Source organism: Haliotis rufescens, unplaced genomic scaffold (assembly GCF_023055435.1).
Source record: "Haliotis rufescens isolate VD_foot unplaced genomic scaffold, xgHalRufe1.0.p SCAF_4, whole genome shotgun sequence".
NCBI lineage: Eukaryota > Metazoa > Mollusca > Gastropoda > Lepetellida > Haliotidae > Haliotis > Haliotis rufescens.
Genome location: NW_025964112.1, coordinates 35,564,827 through 35,588,438, shown reverse-complemented (window position 1 = coordinate 35,588,438; position 23,612 = coordinate 35,564,827). Strand labels below are relative to the sequence as shown.

At 40.6% G+C, this 23,612-nt stretch overlaps 1 protein-coding gene across 2 annotated transcripts in view; it reads left to right on the top strand.

Annotated features, from left to right (window-relative positions):
* The window catches only part of LOC124149843 (pre-mRNA-splicing factor CWC22 homolog), a 41,824-nt gene extending 19,643 nt beyond the window's left edge, over positions 1–22,181 (top strand). Inside the window, exons 9-20 of one of the 2 annotated variants that reach the window (XM_048382126.1) lie at positions 1,088–1,223; positions 2,078–2,181; positions 3,237–3,339; positions 4,871–4,933; positions 5,411–5,494; positions 8,141–8,289; positions 8,720–8,797; positions 9,496–9,648; positions 11,113–11,240; positions 12,418–12,519; positions 12,802–12,953; positions 15,322–22,181. In XM_048382126.1, the coding sequence (XP_048238083.1) occupies positions 1,088–1,223; positions 2,078–2,181; positions 3,237–3,339; positions 4,871–4,933; positions 5,411–5,494; positions 8,141–8,289; positions 8,720–8,797; positions 9,496–9,648; positions 11,113–11,240; positions 12,418–12,519; positions 12,802–12,953; positions 15,322–15,947 (1,878 nt within the window). In that variant the 3' untranslated portion in view covers positions 15,948–22,181. The other variant, XM_048382127.1, reaches the window with a different exon arrangement.
* Positions 22,182–23,612: the final 1,431 nt, after the last annotated feature.

Genomic DNA, 23,612 nt, shown 5'->3' with positions numbered 1-23,612 from the left:
TGCCTGTTTGAGACCTAGTACTCCCATAGCGATTCTTTGTAGAATAGATTCCATGTAGAATAGATCCAAGTTCTTTATGATTACTTTGACATTTGGAGTCTGGTTCAACTAAAGTGACACTTTAGTTGATGTGTAACAAGATTACAGTGTTCTTTCACGATTGGGGCAGTCGGGTAGCCTAGTGGTTAAAGCGTTCGCTTGTCACGCCGAAGACCCGGGTTCGATTCCCGACATGGGTACAATGTGTGAAGCCCATTTCTGGTGTCCCCCGCCGTGATATTGCTGGAATATTGCTAAAAGCAGCGTAAAACCTTACTCACTCACTCTTTCACGATTGAAACAAGCTGCAACATGACCAGTGCTTGACTCAGCTTTTGTAAGTCATCCCTAATATTGGTGATGGCAGACAGTAGTAGAATCAAGGATTCTTGTATCATAGTGACATCCCTCCCTTGTCTTGATAATGGACCTGGGAAGATCTAGGGTAGAATAGGTCTTCAGCAACCCATGCTTGCCGTAAAAGCTTGTCGTAAGTGGTGACTAATGGGATCGGGTGGTCAGGCTCACTGACTTGGTTGATGCATGTCATCGATCCCAATTGCGTGGAGCAATGCTCATGATATCAATCACTGGATTGACTGGTCCAGACTCGATTATTTACAGACCGCTGTCGTCTAGCTGTAATATTGCTTAGTGCTGCGTAAAACAACAAAGCAACCAACCATTCTTATTAATGTTAATACTGAGGGAAACACATGTTCCAGCTCAGACTGTTCTTTGATTTTGGGCTTGAATGTAGATCTATGCTGTACTCAGAAGAGGCAATTTGGCTGGTTGTTGATTTCGAGTCCATGAGTGAGAGAAATACTGTGCTTTATTAGTGAAAAGTCACTTCAAAACTATGCTGTGGTGGCAAAATGGGTTCAAGGTGTATATCATAATATAATGAAGATATGGTTATTCATGGATGCAGGTTTGACATTCATACATATGGGCTGTTAAAACTGATGGGTTTCTAGGTCCCACTAGAATATTATGGGGACTTCTGTGTGGTACATGCTGCATATTGTTTGCCCTGTTGTGCCAGGCCCATGAAGTGATAGCCCTGGAGATCCTCACCCTGCTCATGGAGAACCCGACAGACGACTCTGTGGAAGTGGCCATTGGCTTCCTCAAAGAATGTGGACAGAAGCTGACGGAGGTCTCTCCCCGAGGAATCAATGGTAAGTTGGATTGGAAACAGCTTCATCCAGGTGATGCGGTGGTCTCATTGTTCAATTGGGGCGGTTAGGTAGCCTAGTGGTTAAAGGGCAAGTTCACACGGAAATGAACCTATTTTTCTTGTACTTTTTCCACATTAAAAGTGTTAACATAGAAGTGTCATAGACAAAAATATAAAAATATCACAATTAATTAACATATTTTTCGCATTAAAACGATTTATATTTTTCACATTTACCAAGTGTTCTATTTCCACAACAAAAACACCATGGCTTATGCCCCTTGCAATATGACGTCATTGGTGCCAATTGATAAACATTATGACGTCATCATGCTTTGTTAGAGCCGCTTCACGTGGTGTAGGTCCAGGTGTGTGATTCTAGCGTCTCAGATGCCAGCCAGCATAGTGTTATGCTGAGTCACCACTGCGCCGGAGTGTGTCGTAGGCCATGTTGTTTTACCGCAAACTGGTACTTGATATCTTTTGCGTTGAGAATAGACAGGGACCCAGTTGATATTGGCACCAATTCAAACACAGATACTAATTAATTCTAAAATTGCGTTTTGTTTAGAAAAAGAAAGAAAGTGATTTTTGCGTGTACACTTCCCCTTTAAGGCGTTCACTCGTCACTCGAAGACCCAGGTTCGATTCACATGGGTACAATGTGTGAAGCCCATTTCTGGTGTCCCCCGCTGTGATATTGCTTGAATATTGCTAAAAGTGGCGTAAAACCACACTCACTCACTCACATTATTTATTGATTCATTTGGATCAGAAGAGATCCACAGGAGTACTTACCTGGTTACTTGGTCTTTGATAAGTGAAAATACTAGCTCGTCATGTTTTTCATTTCAGCAATATTTGAGCGCCTGCGTAACATTTTGCACGAAGGCATGATTGACACTCGGGTCCAGTACATGGTGGAGGTCATGTTTGCCATCAGGAAAGATGGCTTCAAGGTATGAGTTTATTTTAAACTAATAGTGAGTAATTGCTGAATTAATACAGTTAAAGCCTTGTTTTAATGATTTATTGACATACACAGTTCAAAAGCTTGTTTTTATGAATAATTGACATATGCAGTTCCAAAGCATGTTTTATGAATTATTGACATGTACAGTTCAAATGCTTGTCTTAATGAATTATTGACATATACAGTTTAAAAGCTTGTTTTTATGATTTTTGTACGTGAACATTTCATAAGCTTATTTTGATGAATTATTGACTTACATTCATATAATCCTTAAAATGTGCATGAAAATTGTTAGGTGGTTATTAAGATGTACATGTATATAAGCATATTTCCATGTGATGTTATCACCTACTGTTTCCAAATTTTCTTGTATAAGAATACCATTGGTACAGTTAAAATTGTAAGGCAAAGCTAATATTAGTTCCTTGTGCCTGAAAGGCACATTTAGAAGTCTGTTCTTTCAGAATGCCTACTCATGATTGTAAAGGGCAGTTGGGTAGCCTAGTGATTAAAGCCTCGCTCATCATGCCGAAGACCCAAGTTCTGTTCCCTACATGGGTACATTGTGTGAAGCCCATTTCTAGTGTCCCCCGCCTTGATATTGCTGGAATATTGCTAAAAGCGGCGTATCACTCACTCATGATACATAGCCAGTGATAAATGTTCTTTCACAAAAGTAATTGGGATAAACATGTGTCACATGCTTAATGGAGAGTATGATTCATAAAATAAACCTGGGAATTCAGAAATTGGAATAGGATTTTATCAATCTAAGTTATAAGGGAGGAAGCAAATTTTTTAGATTTCCGCTGCTTATTATCAAGATCATTCACTATGTCCTGCCTTGTTATAGCATGGTTTGACATTAATTGGGTTTGAGGAATAAGCATGAGAGGAGACCTTGTCATAGGCCTCGTATAACTGTTAAAGATTTAGGGCGTCCTAAGATCCAAATGCCATTGGAGCAAACGTCAAATATTCCTGGACAGCCACCCCACCTTTATTTTGGAACACTGCATATAAACCATCTCTGACTTCTAGGATCATGTTGCTGTGGTGGATGACCTTGACCTTGTGGAGGAGGTGGATCAGTTCACACATCTCATCACCCTGGAAGATGCTGTCCAGTCAGAGGACCTCCTGAGTAATTATCACTATTTATTGTCCTCCACTTCTTTCATACAGCTTTACAAGGAAAAAAATATTTGATTAGTTGCTGAAGTGGAGTATTTCCCAAGGTGCTCATAATGGCTGGGGACGGTCTGGTAGCCGAGTGTTTAAAGTGTTTGCCTGTCACTCTTAAGGCCCGGGTTCGATTCCCCACAATGTAACAAGCCCCAATGACTAGGTTTGACTAGAACTTTATTTGGGATCAGTAGCGATGACTGGAACTTGATTTGGAATTAGATGCTTTCAGTGGCTACGTGTGACCAAAACTTGATTTGGGATTAGGCTTCAGTGGCTACGGGTGACCGGAACTTGAATAGGGATTAGATGGCCACAGTGGTAACATGTGACCGGAACTTGATTGTGGATTAGATGGCCTCAGTAGCTAAGTGTTACTGGAACTTGATTGTGGATTAGATGACCTCAGTGGTTACGTGTGACTGGAACTTGATTGTGGATAAGATGTCCTCAGGGGCTAAGTGTGACTGGAACATGATTGGAGATAAGATGACCTCAGTGGCTAAGTGTGACCGAAACTTGATTGTGGATTAGATGTCCTCAGTGGCTTAGTGTGACTGGACCTTGATTGTGGATTAGATGTCCTCAGTGGCTAAGTGTGACTGGACCTTGATTGTGGATTAGATGACCTCAGTGGCTAAGTGTGACTGGACCTTGATTGTGGATTAGATGACCTCAGTGGCTAAGTGTGACTGGACCTTGATTGTGGATTAGATGACCTCAGTGGCTAAGTGTGACCGGAACTTGATTGTGGATTAGATGTCCTCAGTGGCTAAGTGTGACTGGACCTTGATTGTGGATTAGATGTCCTCAGTGGCTAAGTGTGACTGGAACTTTATTTTTTGATAAGATGTCCTCAGTGGCTAAGTGTGAATGGAACTTGATTGTGGATTAGATGACCTCAGTGGCTAAGTGTGACTGGAACTTGATTGTGGATTAGATGTCCTCAGTGGCTAAGTGTGACTGGAACATGATTGGAGATTAGATGTCCTCAGTGGCTAAGTGTGACCGGAACTTGATTGTGGGTTAGATGGCCACAGTGGCGTAGTGTGACTGGAACTTGATTGTGGATTAGATGTCTTCAGTGGCTAAGAGTTACTTGAACTTGATTGGGGATTAGATGTGCTCAGTGGCTAAGAGTTACTTGAACTTGATTGGGGATTAGATGGCCACAAAGGCTGAATGTGTATTGAACTAGTAGCAGTAACTGTTTTGGTATGTTAATGTATTTCCAATTATATCTTGAGCTGTCTGTAGCATAAGGCTATGGAATAGTCTAACTTGCCAAGACTGTTTTTAGCAAGAGCTACAAAACCAAATGCCACTGCAATATTTTTATTGGGACTGTCAAGTTGTTTTATAAGTTGGGCATGAAAGTAACTATAGATTATTTTGAAAATATGTCTTTCATTATCATTGAATATGGTTAATATTTTATGTATACATTTGGCAAGATATTTTTGCTAACAGCAACTCTGTAATTGTTTCAGATGTGTTCCGAGCCGATCCAGACTATTTGGAAAATGAAGACAAGTACAAATCTCTCAAGAGAGGTGGGGAGGAGAAACTAATGTGCTGATGCACCTACATAGTTGCTTTATCTATACTCCATGCTTGTTTTAAGAGGATAGGGTGGTTACAGTGTGTGACCTGTTTGATTGTGGGTCATTGTGCCCCGACAGCATGGCTGGTGCTCATGCAGTCAGCCAATAGATTGCCTGTTCCTGCCAACATTTGCTGTCAACATTTACACTCCCATTTATTATTACTTAATACACAATAATCTGCATTTTCAAAATATTGAACAGGTAAAAATTCATTTCTTGAATATTTTGTAAAATGAATATCCAACATATGTGCAAGTTGGCTAAGCATAAGGATCTTGGACTATAAATAATAGTTTGCCCTCTGCTATTTCTGACAGCCACAGGCTGAAGGACCAGCTGGAGGAGGGCTGCCACCTGTGGAAATGCTCTCAGTGCGATAGCGCAGGTGTACTGGTTGTTAAACCTCTCACCCTTTCCTTGCAGAGATCCTTGAAGAGTGCAGCTCCGACGAAGGGGAGAGTGGATCTGGGTCCAGCAGTGAGGAAGACAGTGATGAAGATGAGGAAGGTGGGTACAGTGTAAAGTGGCTGTATAGCAAGGTTGTTTCAGTAATTGCAGTAGAAATGTCTGCTTTCTTGCCTTTTCCCAGGCCAGATGTCTTTGTTATCTTCTGTACTTTGAATTTGTTTTTGTGAAAAGAAAGATGACAATGTTATTATTATTATTATTATTATTATTATTATTATTATTGTGAACTGAAGAAAGAAATTGTGTGTCTAACAACATTCCTTGTTTCTACATTGTTTCAGGAACATTTGTAACATTTTTGTACCAGGCTTCACAGCTTGCTGTTAGATATGATGCTTGTATAGCATTAATTTAAAGGTGTGGTGGTTCATTCTTGATAATAATACATGTTTTGTTTTAACAATGATTGGTGCAGCTATTCTGGTTGTAGATATTGATATATGGAGATTGGTGTGGCATATGGCATAATTCTTACGGTAACACATTGTAAAGTGTCTGGAAACACTATGTAAAGAGTTTGACAGACATGGTAAAGAGTCAGGGAATACAGTGCAAATAGTCTTGAAACACTGTAAGTAGTCAGGAAACACTGTAAGTAGTCAGGAAACACTGTAAGTAGTCAGGAAACACTGTTAGTAGTCAGGAGACACTGTAAGTAGTCAGGAAACACTGTAAGTAGTCAGGAAACACTGTAAGTAGTCAGGAGACACTGTAAGTAGTCAGGAAACACTGTAAAGAGTCAGGAAACACTGTAAGTAGTCAGGAAACACTGTTAGTAGTCAGGAGACACTGTAAGTAGTCAGGAAACACTGTAAGTAGTCAGGAAACACTGTAAAGAGTCAGGAAACACTGTAAGTAGTCAGGAGACACTGTAAGTTGTCAGGAAACACTGTAAAGAGTCAGGAGACACTGTAAGTAGTCAGGAAACTCTGTAAGTAGTCAGGAAACACTGTGAGTAGTCAGGAAACACTGTAAAGAGTCAGGAAACACTGTAAAGAGTCAGGAAACCCTAAGTAGTCAGGAGACACTAAGTAGTCAGGAAACACTGTAAGTAGTCAGGAAACACTGTAAGTAGTCAGGACACCTGTTAGTAGTCAGGAAACACTGTAAGTAGTCAGGAAACACTATAAAGAGTCAGGAAACACTGTAAGTAGTAAGGAAACACTGTAAGTAGTCAGGAAACGCTATAGTCAGGAAACACTGTAAGTAGTCAGGAAACACTATAAAGAGTTGGGAAACACTGTAAGTTCAGGAAACAATGTAAACAGTCAGGAAACACTATAGTCAGGAAACACTGTTAGTAGTCAGGAAACACTAAGTAGTCAGGAAACACTGTAAGTAGTCAGGAAACACTGTAAGTAGTCAGGAAACACTGTAAAGAGTCAGGAGACACTGTAAGTAGTCAGGAGACACTGTAAGTAGTCAAGAAACACTGTAAGTAGTCAGGAGACACTGTAAGTAGTCAAGAAACACTGTAAGTAGTCAGGAGACACTGTTAGTAGTCAGGAAACACTATAAAGAGTCAGGAAACACTGTAAAGAGTCAGGAAACACTGTAAGTAGTCAGGAAACACTGTAAGTAGTCAGGAAATACTATAAAGAGTCAGGAAACACTGTAAAGAGTCAGGAAACACTGTAAGTAGTCAGGAAACACTGTAGTCAGGAAACACTGTAAGTAGTCAGGAAACACTGCAGTCAGGAAACACTATAAGGAGTCAGGAAACACTGTAAAGAGTTTGGAAACAATGTAAAGAGTCAGGAAACACTGTAAGTAGTCAGGAAACCCTGTAAGTAGTCAGGAAACACTGTAAGTAGTCAGGAAACACTATAAAGAGTCAGGAAACACTGTAAGTAGTAAGGAAACACTGTAAGTAGTCAGGAAACGCTATAGTCAGGAAACACTGTAAGTAGTCAGGAAACACTATAAAGAGTTGGGAAACACTGTAAGTTCAGGAAACAATGTAAACAGTCAGGAAACACTATAGTCAGGAAACACTGTTAGTAGTCAGGAAACACTAAGTAGTCAGGAAACACTGTAAGTAGTCAGGAAACACTGTAAGTAGTCAGGAAACACTGTAAAGAGTCAGGAGACACTGTAAGTAGTCAGGAGACACTGTAAGTAGTCAAGAAACACTGTAAGTAGTCAGGAGACACTGTAAGTAGTCAAGAAACACTGTAAGTAGTCAGGAGACACTGTTAGTAGTCAGGAAACACTATAAAGAGTCAGGAAACACTGTAAAGAGTCAGGAAACACTGTAAGTAGTCAGGAAACACTGTAAGTAGTCAGGAAATACTATAAAGAGTCAGGAAACACTGTAAAGAGTCAGGAAACACTGTAAGTAGTCAGGAAACACTGTAGTCAGGAAACACTGTAAGTAGTCAGGAAACACTGCAGTCAGGAAACACTATAAGGAGTCAGGAAACACTGTAAAGAGTTTGGAAACAATGTAAAGAGTCAGGAAACACTGTAAGTAGTCAGGAAACCCTGTAAGTAGTCAGGAAACACTGTAAGTAGTCAGGAAACACTATAAAGAGTCAGGAAACACTGTAAAGAGTCAGGAAACACTGTAAGTAGTCAGGAAACCCTGTAAGTAGTCAGGAAACACTGTAAGTTCAGGAAACACTATAAAGAGTCAGGAAACACTGTAAAGAGTTTGGAAACAATGTAAAGTGTCCCTATTTCCAGATGAGGAAGCCAAACAGATAATCATTGACAACACTGAGACCAACCTGGTGGCCTTGCGCCGGACAATCTACCTGACCATCCAGTCAAGTCTGGACTTCGAGGAGTGTGCCCACAAGTTGCTCCGCATGGAGATGAAGCCAGGACAAGAAGTAAATAGTTTCCTTCCAGCTACTGTAGTTAATGTGTAGCCCTGTGGGGATTCAGGGCACATGGGTAACTCAGTCATCTATGAGGCTGCAATTGCTGTGCATCTCGTAGGTGTTCCGGAATCCAGTGAATCTCAGCTTGCCCTGATGATCAGCACTGTGGCCATTCTCTTGCCTTTCACAAAGATGCTAAAACCTGGCCTGCATCACTTTGGGTTTTCCCCCCATCTGTAACTATGAAGCTGATGCGTGATAGAACTGATATGTTAATCAAAGAAGCAGTAAACTCAAACTTTCACTACAGATTCACTTGACTTCTATATTTTGGAATTCTTTTTTATTATTTTGCTTTTTAATTGATTCCTGAGGGGAAAATTATTCAGCCTGTTTCCTGTATGAAATTCCCCTTTTTACTGTTTGTCTCATTTGTCAGGTGGAACTGTGCAACATGATTCTTGATTGCTGCGCCCAGCTGAGAACATATGAAAAGTTCTTTGGTCTGCTAGCACAGGTATTGTAACAGTGTGACAGGGTTCCTACAGATTACTACCATTGTATACTATCTTGTATCTGCGGGATGGAGTAGCCTGGTGGTTAAAGTGTTCACTTGTCACGCATAAGGCTGATTCCCAAAATGGGAACAATGTGTCAAGCCCGTTTCTGGTGTCCCCTGTCATGATATTGCTGGTTTATTGCTAAAAGCGACGTAAAACCATTCTCAGTCACTCCTTGCATCTGCCAAAGTTGATTTGGTCAGTGCATGGAATACATGTCGAAGCTTGATTGTCATCAATACAGAGGCCACGAGTGGTCCAGTTATGTAGATCACTGCAATCAACTGTGCAGAATTACTTCCAGTATGTGTGCCACAATCCTACGATAATTGGTTGGAATCCCAAGTTGACCCTAATTATGGTTCATTGTTTGACCGCACCATACCTGTGTGTGTGTGTGTTTGTGTGTGTGTGTGTGTGTGTGTGTGTCCTCTTTATTTGTAAAGAATTGAGACCCGCATGACTTCAGATTTTCCTTACACATTAAGCTCGTAAATCTTGGTAGAACTGAAATTCGATTCAGTGTGCTGTTAAATCCAACTAACATTCTTAATTATATGATGCCACTGAAGCATGTTATCTTTAAAAATAAGTTCATGAATTGGCTTCTCTGTGAATTTTTTGTAAAAAATTGACACCTATTTTATTCTCTCAGCGTTTCTGTCAACTGGACAAGAAGTATGTTGAGCCATTCCAGACTACGTTTATAGAACAGTACGAGACCATTCACCGGCTGGAGACAAACAAACTGAGGAATGTTGCCAAATTCTTTGGCCATCTTCTATACAGTGACGCCATCAGCTGGGGGGTGAGTTGTCTTGTTTATGTTGTTAGATGATGTTTTTTCCAGATGTTTGTATGTTTAATATCAACCTTGACAAGCACCATCCTCTACATCTCCAGGGCCCATGTATCGGTAAACCTACACCACCCCCTGGATCAATTCGCGAGGTTTTCGTGATGTTAAGTTTTCTGTCCTTGATTTTCATTAACATTTTACTAACCAATCAAACACTGAGATGAGGAAAAACAAAATGGCTAAGAGAGGTAAGTCGTACTGCCAAAAACCAAAGCCACTGCCAGTTTAAATTGACTTTGAGACATCCTCTCCCTCAAAAAGATTTTTCAGGGATTTTTTCAGCTGAGCTGCTGTGAGTCAGAAAATTCTTGACTTCTCTCAAAATGAAAGAGTTTATATCTTGATCTATAAGTGACATAGATTTGGCATAACATCCAGTTATGGATCATTGAAATATTTATGTGTGCAGAGTTGTGTCCCTTGGATGTGTAGGAGCCATTTTATCCCAGGTGATGATCACCAGCTCAGCTCTATCAACTTGACGCGTGGAGTTGTTTCCCTTAGCTGTGACAGGAGCACCTGAATGTTCGATTGAGTCCCAGATTTGTGCCAGTTATGAACCATTTACCTTGCTTTCAGGTTTTGCAACACAGTGTCACTTTCAAACTTCTTCCCACATTAAACTGACTCAACCTGTGATCTATGTGATATGAAGCTCAAAGCAGCTTTAGTCCACACTTGCTCAAACACTTCTGTCAGTAGTTTTTTGTTTCCAATAATTGTCATACACTGATGAGGTTTATTATTTTCTGGATCTGACCATCAGTTCTGTCATAAGAAGTAACATATTTCACTTTAAGTTTGTTGTGTCTGGAGTTCAGCTTTATCTTGACTATTTCTGTGTAGGTGTTGGTGTGTGTGAAGCTGGAGTTGAGGGCGATCGGCTTGATCCTGATTATTTCTGTGAAGGTGTTGGTCTGTGTGAAGCTGGAGTTGAGGACAATTGGCTTGATCCTGATTATTTCTGCGTAGGTGTTGGTCTGTGTGGAGCTGGAGTTGAGGACGATTGGCTTGATCCTGATTATTTCTGCGTAGGTGTTGGTCTGTGTGAAGCTGGAGTTGAGGACAATTGGCTTGATGATGATTATTTCTGTGTAGGTGTTGGTGTGTGTGAAGCTGGAGTTGAGGACAATTGGCTTGATGATGATTATTTCTGTGTAGGTGTTGGTGTGTGTGAAGCTGGAGTTGAGGACAATTGGCTTGATGATGATTATTTCTGTGTAGGTGTTGGTGTGTGTGAAGCTGGAGTTGAGGACAATTGGCTTGATGATGATTATTTCTGTGTAGGTGTTGGTGTGTGTGAAGCTGGAGTTGAGGACAATTGGCTTGATGATGATTATTTCTGTGTAGGTGTTGGTGTGTGTGAAGCTGGAGTTGAGGACAATTGGCTTGATGATGATTATTTCTGTGTAGGTGTTGGTGTGTGTGAAGCTGAATGAGGACGACACGACATCAGCCAGCAGGATCTTCATCAAGATCTTGTTCCAGGAATTATCGGAATACATGGGCTTGCCAAGGCTCAATGATCGTCTGAAAGACGTGTAAGTAAATTAGTTCCATGTTATCACATACTCCTGCTTTTGAGTTGACTTTGTTGAACTGATGCCATTTTTTGTGCTGCTAGAGAAATCTTAGTTATTGTGACTTCTTCTATTTTTGTCTGAAAATTCCTGTGTCTGATGTAAACTCAGCAAATAAAAGTCGTGGGATTAAAGGGATACCTTTTACCTGGGCAGTGGGATAAGCCCACATGTGAGATTAAGGATTTGATTCCTGACACTGTTCAGTTAATGGAAGCTCTTTTTCTATGTCTGATGGTACAGCAGTTAAACCAAGAACGTTGTAAAAGGAACACTCATCTGTAGTACCACATGCTTCATGTATGAGTTCACTGAAGATGTATTGAAACAGCTTGAAGGCCATTTACCAGCTGGCGTGGAAGGATATGTTGAAATATCAATGATGGCTTGCTAGCCAAGGTTTGAGAGCAGTGTTTCACTGTGGGCTTCACTGTGAGTTTGTGTCATGGGTTGATTGTGTATTGTAATAGGCTGTGATAAAGTAACTCCTGAGAATGCCGTTTGTAGAGGTATGAATCAATTTGGGGGTCATATGAATTGAAATGGAGGTCCAAGGGTGACTACTGTACCAAGAGCCAATAAAATACTAAACATTGTGATGCCTTATGCTTGTTATAGATGGGATGTCTGTGTGATGGGATTACAATCAGAACGTAGTGATTAAGGGAAAAATCTAAACATGGATCGTCTCAACATTGAATATGTTTCTCAAAAGAACAGAAATATCAGATAACCAGAAATATGTGCTTCAATTTAATTTGATCATTTCAACACTTGTTCTACTTTACGTCCCAAAGGGACTTGTCACAGAATAATATTTGCATCCATTCTTATAGTTTATGCGTTTTGAATGCAATTTGTTAGCATTCTGTATATCCCTGGAAGAGAGTGATTGAGTGTATGGCAGTTTATTTCAGCAACATTTGTTCTGTAAATATCACTGTATGACAATATCATTATACTTAGAAAATAACTGGTGCATTTGTTTGCACCTGTTTAACCAAGTAGTGTATAGGATGAAAGACTGAAGACAGTGAAACCCATTTATCTATGGCCCATTGTAAGTTTTTATATTATTTGTCAGCCTTCGTGTGGTCAGTTTCTGCTGTCAATATCATACATTTGTTTCTGGTTTCAGAACACTTCAAGAATATTTCGAAGGAATCATGCCGCGGGATAATCCCAAGAACACGCGTTTTGCTATAAACTTTTTTACAACAATCGGTCTTGGAGGACTAACGTAAGTATTTCTCACCTAAAACCTCTTATTTTCCAGTGATGACTAATAATTCAATTCAGCCATTTAAACATGCTTTAAGTTTAAGACTGTTAGTAAAGTATAAAACATATTTGAAATTAATTGTGTATGTAGCAACACAATATTGAGACCTACTTTTTGTCGAGACATTTATGTAGTTTAGAGACTAATCTAGAGGTTCTACAGGCTATGTTTGTAAGCATGTATCCAGTCACTACGTGTATCTGGTTTGACATTGTGATTTGAACATCATCTTCATCACAGGGATGACCTTCGTGACCACCTGAAGACAATGACCAAACAGCTGATGCAGCAGCAACAGCAACAGCAGCAGGAGGCAGAGTCGTCATCTGACTCATCAGATAGTGATAGTTCTGACAGTGACAGCTCCTCTTCCAGCAACAGCTCTGACTCAGGTAATGCAGCAGGATAGGTCGGTGTTCATCACACGTGTAGACAATGGGTGTTTGATAATGCAGCAGGATAGGCCGGCATTCCGCACATGTGTAGATGGGTGTGTGATAATGCATCAGGATAGGCCAGCATTCCTCACATGTGTAGATGGGTGTGTGATAATGCATCAGGATAGGCCAGCATTCCTCACATGTGTAGATTGGTGTGTGATAATGCAGCAGGATAGGTCAACATTCCTCACATGTGTAGACGATGGGTGTTTGATAATGCAGCAAGATAGGCCAGCATACCTCACATGTGTAGATGATGGGTGTTTGATAATGCAGCAAGATAGGTCGGTGTTCATCATGTGTAGATGGTGGGGGTGTGATAATGCAGCAGGAAAGGCAAGCATTCCTCACATGTGTAGATGATGGGTGTGTGATAATGCACCATGATAGGTCGGTGTTCATCACGTGTAGATGATGGGCGTGTGATAATGCAGCAGGATAGGTCGGTGTTCATCACGTGTAGATGGTGGAGGTGTGATAATGCAGCAGGATAGGCCAGCATTTCTCACATGTGTCGATGGTGGGGGTGTGATAATGCTGCATGATAGGTCGGTGTTCATCATGTGTAGATGATGGGTGTGTGATAATGCAGCAGGATAGGTCGTTGTTCATCATGTGTAGATGGTGGGGGTGTGATAATGCAGCATGATAGGTCAGTGTTCATCACGTGTAGATGATGGGCGTGTGATAATGTAGCAGGATAGGTTGGTGTTCATCACGTGTAGATGGTGGAGGTGTGATAATGCAGCAAGATAGGCGAGCATTTCTCACATGTGTAGATGGTGGGGGTGTGATAATGCAGCAGGGTAGGTTGGTGTTCATCACGTGTAGATGGGAGGGGTGTGATTATGCAACAAGAAAGGCCAGCATTTCTCACATGTGTAGAAGGTGGAGGTTTGATAATGCAGCAGGATAGGTCGGTGTTCATCATGTGTAGATGGTGGGGGTGTGATAATGCTGCATGATAGGTCAGTGTTCATCATGTGTAGATGATGGGTGTGTGATAATGCAGCAGGATAGGTCGGTGTTCATCATGTGTAGATGGTGGGGGTGTGATAATGCAGCATGATAGGTCAGTGTTCATCACGTGTAGATGATGGGTGTGTGATAATGTAGCAGGATAGGTCGGTGTTCATCACGTGTAGATGGTGGAGGTGTGATAATGCAGCAAGATAGGCGAGCATTTCTCACATGTGTAGATGGTGGGGGTGTGATAATGCAGCAGGATAGGTTGGTGTTCATCACGTGTAGATGGTGGAGGTGTGATAATGCAACAAGAAAGGCCAGCATTTCTCACATGTGTAGAAGGTGGAGGTTTGATAATGCAGCAGGATAGGTCGGTGTTCATCACGTGTAGATGGTGGGGGTGTGATAATGCAGCATGATAGGTCGTTGTTCATCATGTGTAGATGATGGGCGTGTGATAATGCAGCAGGATAGGTCGTTGTTCATCACGTGTAGATGGTGGAGGTGTGATAATGCAGCATGATAGGTCGGTGTTCATCACGTGTAGATGATGGGCGTGTGAGAATGCAGCAGGATAGGTCGATGTTCATCACGTGTAGATGGTGGGGGTGTGATAATGCAGCATGATAGATAGGTGTTCATCACGTGTAGATGATGGGCGTGTGAGAATGCAGCAGGATAGGTCGATGTTCATCACGTGTAGATGGTGGGGGTGTGATAATGCAGCATGATAGATAGGTGTTCATCACGTGTAGATGATGGGCGTGTGATAATGCAGCAGGATAGGTCGTTGTTCATCACGTGTAGATGGTGGAGGTGTGATAATGCAGCAAGATAGGCCAGCATTTCTCACATGTGTAGATGATGGGCGTGTGAGAATGCAGCAGGATAGGTCGGTGTTCATCACGTGTAGATGGTGGGGGTGTGATAATGCAGCAGCATAGGTCGGTGTTCATCATGTGTAGATGGTGGGGGGTTGAGAATGTAGCAGGATAGGCTGCCGTGATGTGATGTGATAAGGATGTGATAAGGATGTGATGAGGATGTGGTGATATGGGTGTGGTGATGTGTATATTCCCCGGGTTCAGGGAACTCTATGATTGGGTTGTCCTTTTTTGGAAAAAAAACTATGATCAGTATATTCCTTGGTTGAGGAGCTCTGTGATTGGCAGATTCCTTGGTTGAAGAGCTCTGTTTGCTTAGTTCCTTGGTTGAAGGAACTCTATGATTTGTAGAATACTTGGTCAGAAGAGCTTTCTTGTTTGCTAATTATAGTAATATGGAGCTTTTCTTCAGGACTAGTATTTGTCTTTGTTAAATCCAAATGTCTAAACAATGTTTCCATCTGTTTCAGACTCCGAGAGCAGCTCGTCTGAGTCAGAGCCAGAGACAAAGAGGAAGAAGAAGAGCAAACCAGCAGCCAAGGCCAAGCGCAGCAGCAAAGAGGAAAACTCCGACCAAGACAACGGAAGACACAGACAAGAATATGCCAATGGAGACTACAGTCGTTCCAGCAATAGAGAGAACAGGAAGAAGAAAAGGAAGAATGAAGAGGAGGAAGAAGACATGGACTACGACAGAACCGAGAAGGGAAGACTCCGAAATGACAATTACCGACAAGTGCGTGATGACGAAATGTACACCGATTCCTGGGATAGACGGACTCGTGATAATCGAGTGTCTGACAGTAGACGTGATACTGAAAACAGACGAGATAGAAATCGAGAACCTATCGATCGAAATCATCGTCCTGACAATCAGTTTGACGAAAGGACAGACCGTAGAAATGATAAAAGACTTAGGTCGCCTGTTAAGGAAATGCGCCGAGACAGACAGAATGACGGACGCTTTGATGGACAGGAGGACAGGCGCAAGTTGAAACAAAAACAACGAACATCTGATCGCGATAGAAGTGATCGTGAGTTTGATAAAGATGTTGGTAGGGACCGTGATCATGAAAGAAATAGGCGAAGGCACTGAGTTTGATTTTCCTTGATTATCACGACTATGGTGTGTTCACAGGCTGTCTTGACATGTGCCCCAGCTGTCATTCCATGTTGCATGCAGCTGGTACAAGGTACAAGTGCTTTGTTGATTGCTTGAAATAAATCATTCTATGTGTATGTAGGAATATATATGAAAGTGATTTCTTACCGTGAGGGAGGGAAGATTGACCACCAAGGCATCTTGTTTGATTACTTCCGTTTGTGCCGATCACGGATGATAATGTGTGATTTTAATTTTGCTGAGGTAAATCTCAGCTTGTATTAAGGAAGTGCTCAAGTCTGCGATCGTGGGTTGCAGGAGAGCGAATGTTGACAGTGTCCTGAAGCCACATGGGTAGGGATGGAAGGGCTGGTATCCCCATCATGTGCTCACACCAAAAAATAATCAGGTTTCCCCCCTGAAATGTTCCCTTGGAATCATGAACAATAAAAATACCATCCATCAGACAAAAGTGATGATTGTTTGTGCACTTTGTTGAACATTTAGAATATATTTTTTCCTGGATGTTTTTCTTTTTAGTATCTTGCATTTTATTTTACATGTATGAACCATCAGGGTGCATTTGTTACTCATTTTCATCTCATGCGATGGAGTTTGTACACATCATGTACAAAAGTCAGATTTATTCAGGGGTTTATACTTTTGAAAACTCAACTGTGATTTTGGGTCCAACCATTAGATATTGTTGGTGTTTGGGTCTTGGGATTTCAAAAGAAGAAAATTTATAAAAATAAATAAATAATTGTGCACTGGACATGCTAGATGTTCTTCAAAAATAGTTTGGCTTCTCCTTTCTGAGTTCCCAGTGAAGAAGTGACCAACACGATACTCTGTCTTTACAGCCCCCCCCTCCGCCCCAAAATATTAAGTGGTTGTGATGAAGATAATGTTGGAAATATATAGTAAGTCCTATGTAATTGTCATCTGAGGAGTTTCTCTACATGGTTGATACTGTGCAGTAAGACAGTTGAGAACCTCACTCATGTTGGAACATGTTACCATCTACTGTACCTCTTGTCATTCATTGAATTAGACATGTTGATATTTTTGAGATCATGAAATTGTTCATTGACATACAACAAAAGTGGTGTGACTTATCCATACCATAAACAGTTTGATTATATCTAAGGTTTGTTAGACTGAAAAATGATTTTTCAACCCCTGGCTTTTAAAAGATTTAACCACTCTTAGGTTTTGATCACATTTTGGTTCCTGGCAGGATGCACTATTGTTACAATCTGAACAGACTTAAAGTTTATATATCCAAGGATGACAGTTCAAGTTTTCCTTAGTTATGGTGTGTTTTTTAGTACTTTAGATCAGTGGTCCCAGTATGGCGTTCCCAGGCTAGTGTTCCCAGACTGCTGTACAAAGACAGGTGTTCCCAGCATGGTGTTCCCAGCATGGTGTTCCCAGAATAATGTTCCTACTAGAATGGTGTTCACAGCTTGGTGTTCACAGCTCGGTGTACACAGCTAAGTGTATACAGACTGGCGTTCGCAGCATGGTGTACACAGAATGGTGTTCCTAACATGGTGTTCCCGGCATGGTGTTCCCAGCATGGTTTTTCAAGAATGGTGTTTCCAGACTTGTGTTCCCAGCTTGGTGTACACAGAATGGTGTTCCCACCATGATGTTCCCGGCATGGTGTTCCCAGCTTGGTTTTTCCAGACTTGTGTTCCCAGCTTGGTGTTCCCAGCATGGTGTACACAGAATGGTGTCCACAGACTGGCGTTCACAGCTTCTCAGAACACCTAAGACTAATCAAGACATCTTTTCTAATGAATTCAGTGTAGACGATTACTAATCAGTGAAAGTAATTAAGTTGAAATGAAACAGTCCCAAATTCTGCATTAAACCCAAGTCACTCACAAATGAACAAACAAATTTATTTCACATGTCAAGCCTCCTATCTCCATCCGGGGGCACGGGTGGCCCAGTCGTCTAAGGCATCGCGATTTGATGTGCAGAGTTGCATCCCTTGGGCACACCAGAAACCTATGATTGTGGGTTCAAATCCCCTTTCCCCCCGATAATGTTTCTAGGTTTGTCAGCACCATACCCATGCTAGTGGGTTTCACCAAAGTGGTAAATGTCTGAGACCTGTATCACGTCAGGCTTTTCTCCCACGTTAAGCTGACACGCCGTGATATAACTGGAATAAGGTAAAAAGCGGCGTTAAACCCAACTCACTCATTCAGTCATCACTCACTCCTATCTCCATCCACCTGAGGGGATTCCAGGTTAGAACGGGTCTCCAGCAAGCTATTCTGGTCTTCCAGGCGACTTGATGGATTGGATTGTTTGTGGATGGTATGGATTATTGCTCATAATATCAATCACTGGATTGTCTGGTCCAAACTCTTATTTACAGGCAGCCATCATATAGCTGGAACATTGCTGAGTGCAGCGTTAAATAACAAACACACACACTCATACCTTAATCGTTCAGTAGATTCCTGGGCAGTTCTGAATGCCTACTCAATGGATAAGAAGATGCCACTTTTCAATCTTACAGATTATTTTCAGATAACAAATTGTTAAGTGTTCATTTAAATTTGTAATCAGTACTGGTAGTTATGGTTACTACATCTATCGATAAATTGAAGCAATGTCGTGCCATCAGGTCATGGACAGTGTATTGTTTGTTGAATCAGTTGTTAGATGTGCACTGTAGGAAACAACACTGTGTCCTGTGGGTATCAGGACTGTATTTAGGTATAACATTAACTTGTACCTCAACATTATACTGAAGCAGGGTTCGTACAGGCTTGCAAAAGGCCTTGAATTTTAACATCCCTCATGAAATTCCCTGATTTTTAGTGTCTAACTTGAAAAGCCTGAAAATCACCAAAATAGCTTGAAACTCCCTGAATTTGTAAAATGGCATACTTTATTTATAAAAGTATTAAAACACATGAAAATAATAGTTATGAACCAAGGTTGTTTAAGTGTAATAAGATTTGACACTGTGCCTAAGACCTTGAAGAATTCATGACAGACTTAATTTATTTATTTCCTGGTAGTGAAAATCAATCTTGTTTGAAATTTGTGATGTTCACGCTGCTTTTTAAGTCTTACGATGAATATATGGTATGCTGGATTTAATAACAATATTGACAGTTAAACTCACTCACTCACTCACTGATCAGTGGCATGGTGTATGTGATAATAAATTGTACGCAGATCCAGAAGGGATGCATGGGGTGCACTCGCCTCTTTGAAGCATGGTAACATTTATACAATCAGGGAGTTTTAATATGATCGTGTTTACTAAAGGTAAGCTTACAGAAACATTGTGACAAACAGGCTTGCTGACTTGGTTGATGCATGTCATTGTATCCTATTTGCGTAGATTTATGCTCATGATGTCTGTCACTATATTGTCGGGTCCTGTATGGTTACAGATCACTGTAGTATAGCTGGAATATTGTTGAATGTGGGATTAAATAACATACTTACATTTGGTGATTTTTTTTCATCAACATTACACAAGAATGCAAATTGCTATGTCCCAAAATAGCACCTCTTTTAAGAAAAAGCTGTATCAGCTCTTGTAAATAAGCAAGTTGTAGAGGTGCTGACAACCGTGAGATGTATATTCCTGAAAATGTGATATTTAGGCATTAAGTCACAACTTTTCTCAGCATGTCTTAGTGACTACTGATCATTCTGACTATATTCAGGTCAGTGCTATGAAGTTTCTTGGTAATTTTGTTTTAAGATAATGGTGTGATGACAATTGAAAACAAGTAAGGACATTGTTAATCATGACCGTGATATTTTGTTAAGCAATTCTTTATTCTTTATATCCCTTATTTCAGACAGTTTGGTGTAATTTACTATCACAATTACTGGACTTTGTCAGAGTGAGTGAGGAAATAGAGCTTTGCAAATGTTCAGCAACATTTCAGCAATATCTTGGTGTAAGTTATCAAAGCTTGACAAGTCAGTGATGTGTGGGGGCACTGTTGTGTGTGCCCTTACTGTGCCTGTAGGGGTTCTGGGGGAAAATTAGATAAATACAGCAAGCTTAGAGAAAGTTACAGAATGGTGTTTGCCCCGAGACTAAAGTGCTCCTTCACTGATGCACCTGTAGGGGTTCTGGGGGAAAATTAGATAATAACAGCCAGCTAAGAGAAAGTTACAGAATGGTGTTTGCCCTGAGACTTTGGCAAGAGACATGACATTCATTCACTAGGGTCTGATGATCTGGAATTCAGAGTAGGTTATTTTATACATTGCTCATTGACATTCTAAGGTAGAAATGTTGTAAAACATGAATTTCAACCCAACAGAAACTTTACTAAAGGATGTTTTCAGTCTGTAACCTCATGAACAATGGATGATGTCATAGTGCATTGTTTACTGAAACAATGTGACTGTCACTTCAACTGACCAATCAGCATTGAGACAGACTTTAAATATATCCGAAAGTTATTGTCCTCTGTTATGAGTAGTATTAGGCTGATTGTATGTCTTTGTACCAGACTGTGGCATTGTTTGGTTACTGCCTATTGTCTACTGATATGGTGTACATCTATTGCTCAAAAATTGTCAATTCGGATGTGATATGTTATATGTCACAATACATGGGTAATCGTACAATGTGTTTCATGATACATGGGTTACCATACAATTCCCCACATGGCTCTGGTTAGAAGGTATGGATGACCAGTAGTTGGTGTCTGTGCAGAGTTGAGGCCCTTGTTCATACGGGAATCCTATCATCTTGGGGTTTGAATTCCATCAGTGACAAATATTTTCTAGGTTTGTGAGCGCTTTTCCCATGCTTGTGGGTTTCACTAGATTGGCAAACCTAGAAGACCTGCATCTGGCCCTCAATTGTCAAACAGACATGCCATGATAAGACTGAAGTACTGTTCAAAGTTAAACTCACTCATCCTGCCTAGGTCTTCAGCAACCCATGCTTGAAGTAAGAGGCGACTATGCTTGTCGTAAAAGGCTACTAACGGGATCCGTTGGTCAGGCTTGCTGACTTGGTTGATGCATGTCATCATATCCCAATTGCGTAGATTGATACTCATGATGTCAATCACTGGATTGTCTGGTCCAGACTCAATAATTACGGAATATTGCGGAGAGAAGCACTAAACAACAAACAAACAAACAAACACTCATCATGGTCCTGATCAAATTCCTTTACAACCCATAGTGAAATTGCTGTCATTTTTCTGACTAAAGTATGAGATACCAATCTGTTCTATGTTAGTCATGAAATTATGTTAGACATGAAGTAAATAGTCACTATTTTGACCCCTGATTAACTCATGATTGACTTGTTTGTGTTCAGACTGAAAAGAATCAGTGAATCAATGTGTGTGCCCATTGATGCAGGCTGCAATGGTTGCACATCTGACATTGTAGCCTGGAGAAAATAGGAGGGATGTAGTATATGTGTTAAACTTGCAGACACTATGACCACGTGACAGTGAATCCTATTAGTGCTATAGATGTTGATAAAATGGGGACTATCACCATCATTACCATGTCAATAGTGTCTTATGTGAATCGAAACTTTGTTTCCATGTATTTAGAGTACAAACATGGCAACTTTTGAAATGCACCAAACAACCTGGCTGGGACTGCAGAGTAGTGTCCCTTTATTGTAGTTATTTATGTTTTTTTCATTTGTTGTAAACATTTGTCTGGCAAATTATTTTTACTATAAACTGGTATTTTCTATTTCATAAAAAAAACTATTGGAGAACATGATGTATATTTTTCATATTTTTTTTAAGAGAAAAGTTTTGGTTCAGTCTTTGAAAATATATATACATATATATAATATTTTGGGAGGACTGTATGCATAATGTAATTTCAGTTGTATGCTTTTCTGCTGATTTTCATATTATTCATATTTAGGGCCCCAAATGTGTCTTGTACATTTCACCCATATCATCTTTTGTTCACTTTTCTTAAAATCATTTGCACTCCTGAAGTGTTTGAATTAACAAAGGCCCAGGTTGAAAATATGACTTCATGTGAATATTGATTTTTGAATATATTTTGATTTGATGACCTTGTATTGACAGCCTGTGAACACTTAAATTTCTGTGAGTATTTGTTTGAAATGAATGAGACAATTATTCAGTGGGAATGTGAGGGATTTGATCATTTTGTATGTAACCTGCGCCTTTACTCAAAGCATTCTGTGAGTGTTGACAATAAATTGTCAGATTTGTACTCCGACTTTGCTGTCATTGTTTTTAAAACTTAAAGACCTTAACCCTGTCCTCCCAGTGATATATAGCTGACATAATGCTAAAAGTGGCATAAAACCCATCCTCTCTTGTCAAGTGTATTGTATCTCTACTGGCAGCTGGACTAAGCATAAGGATGGTGATTCGATCCCCTGGCAGTGTCATACCAAAAGACGGTAGATGATACTCAGACTTACACGGACTGGCACCGGTGAAAATCCATGTTAAAATTGATCTTTAGCAATCTATGATTGTCATAAGAGGCGACTTACCGATCTGGTCAGACTTGACCTGGGTGATGCATGTCATCGTGTCCCAGTTGCATGAATCGATACTCATGGTGTCAATCACTAGATTTTCTGATCCAGACTCGATTATTTACAGACTGCCGTCATATAGCTGGAATATTGCTGAGTGCGGCAGTAATCAACAAGCAAACAAATACAAGGACTTGCTGGATCGGAGTCGGTAGACTGTGTCAAAGGGCACTTTCAGAGCGATGTCCACTTCTCGATCTCTCCTTTCACTCATACCATCATGAGGGTAGTTTGAGTCGACGGCTATTTTTAGCATCGTACCATTCGAAATGGGGCTCACAGCGAAGAGTAAACGAAACTATGGCAGCAAATGGTTAGCACTATAAAATTGCAGGGTTCGCACAGATTTGAAAAGTACTTGAATTTTACCATGTCCGATGATTCTGCCATGGAAGTGCTGGAACAGTGTTGGAATCTTATTGACAGTACTTGAAAAGTGCTGGAATGTAAATAAATTGGTCTTGATAGGACAAAATCGCTACTGAAGTTTAATATCAATCGCGTTTCAATGCGTTTACTTCCGGTCACTCACAACGTAAATGGGTGCATTAAATTCTTTGCGCATTGTATTACTGAATATAGTTGAATTGTCACGTTATCATCACTGAAGACGAAACTAAGTCATGAATGCTATATCGACACCCCCGACATGTGACAAAAGAAGGAAGTTAGCTTCGAAATGTATTCAGATCATTGGGAAGTGTTTTGCATCATGCGTGGGTATCAAAGTACGAATGGGTGCGCAAATCAAAAGACAGGGACAAGGAATTTGTTATTGCTACAGGAAGGAAATTACGCTACAATCTACTAGAGGGAGCAGTCTTTCATTGTTGGAAGTAAATTTACAGGATTTGGGCATTCAGTGTGTTCTATTTTAAGGAGCTAGAGTTTCACGTACATACTATTAACAGACATCAGAAAATGGACCATGTAACTTCAGAGCAAATATCAGAAGCTCTGCCCAAGTAATGTCCACAAAGTCTGCACATACTACGACCCGTTAGGCCAGCAACGTGGTCCTGTTGGGACTGTTGTAAACTCGTGGAACCTAATGTAAAAGCAAAGAACAAAGGATGTTCTTTTTTAAGAATAAAAGT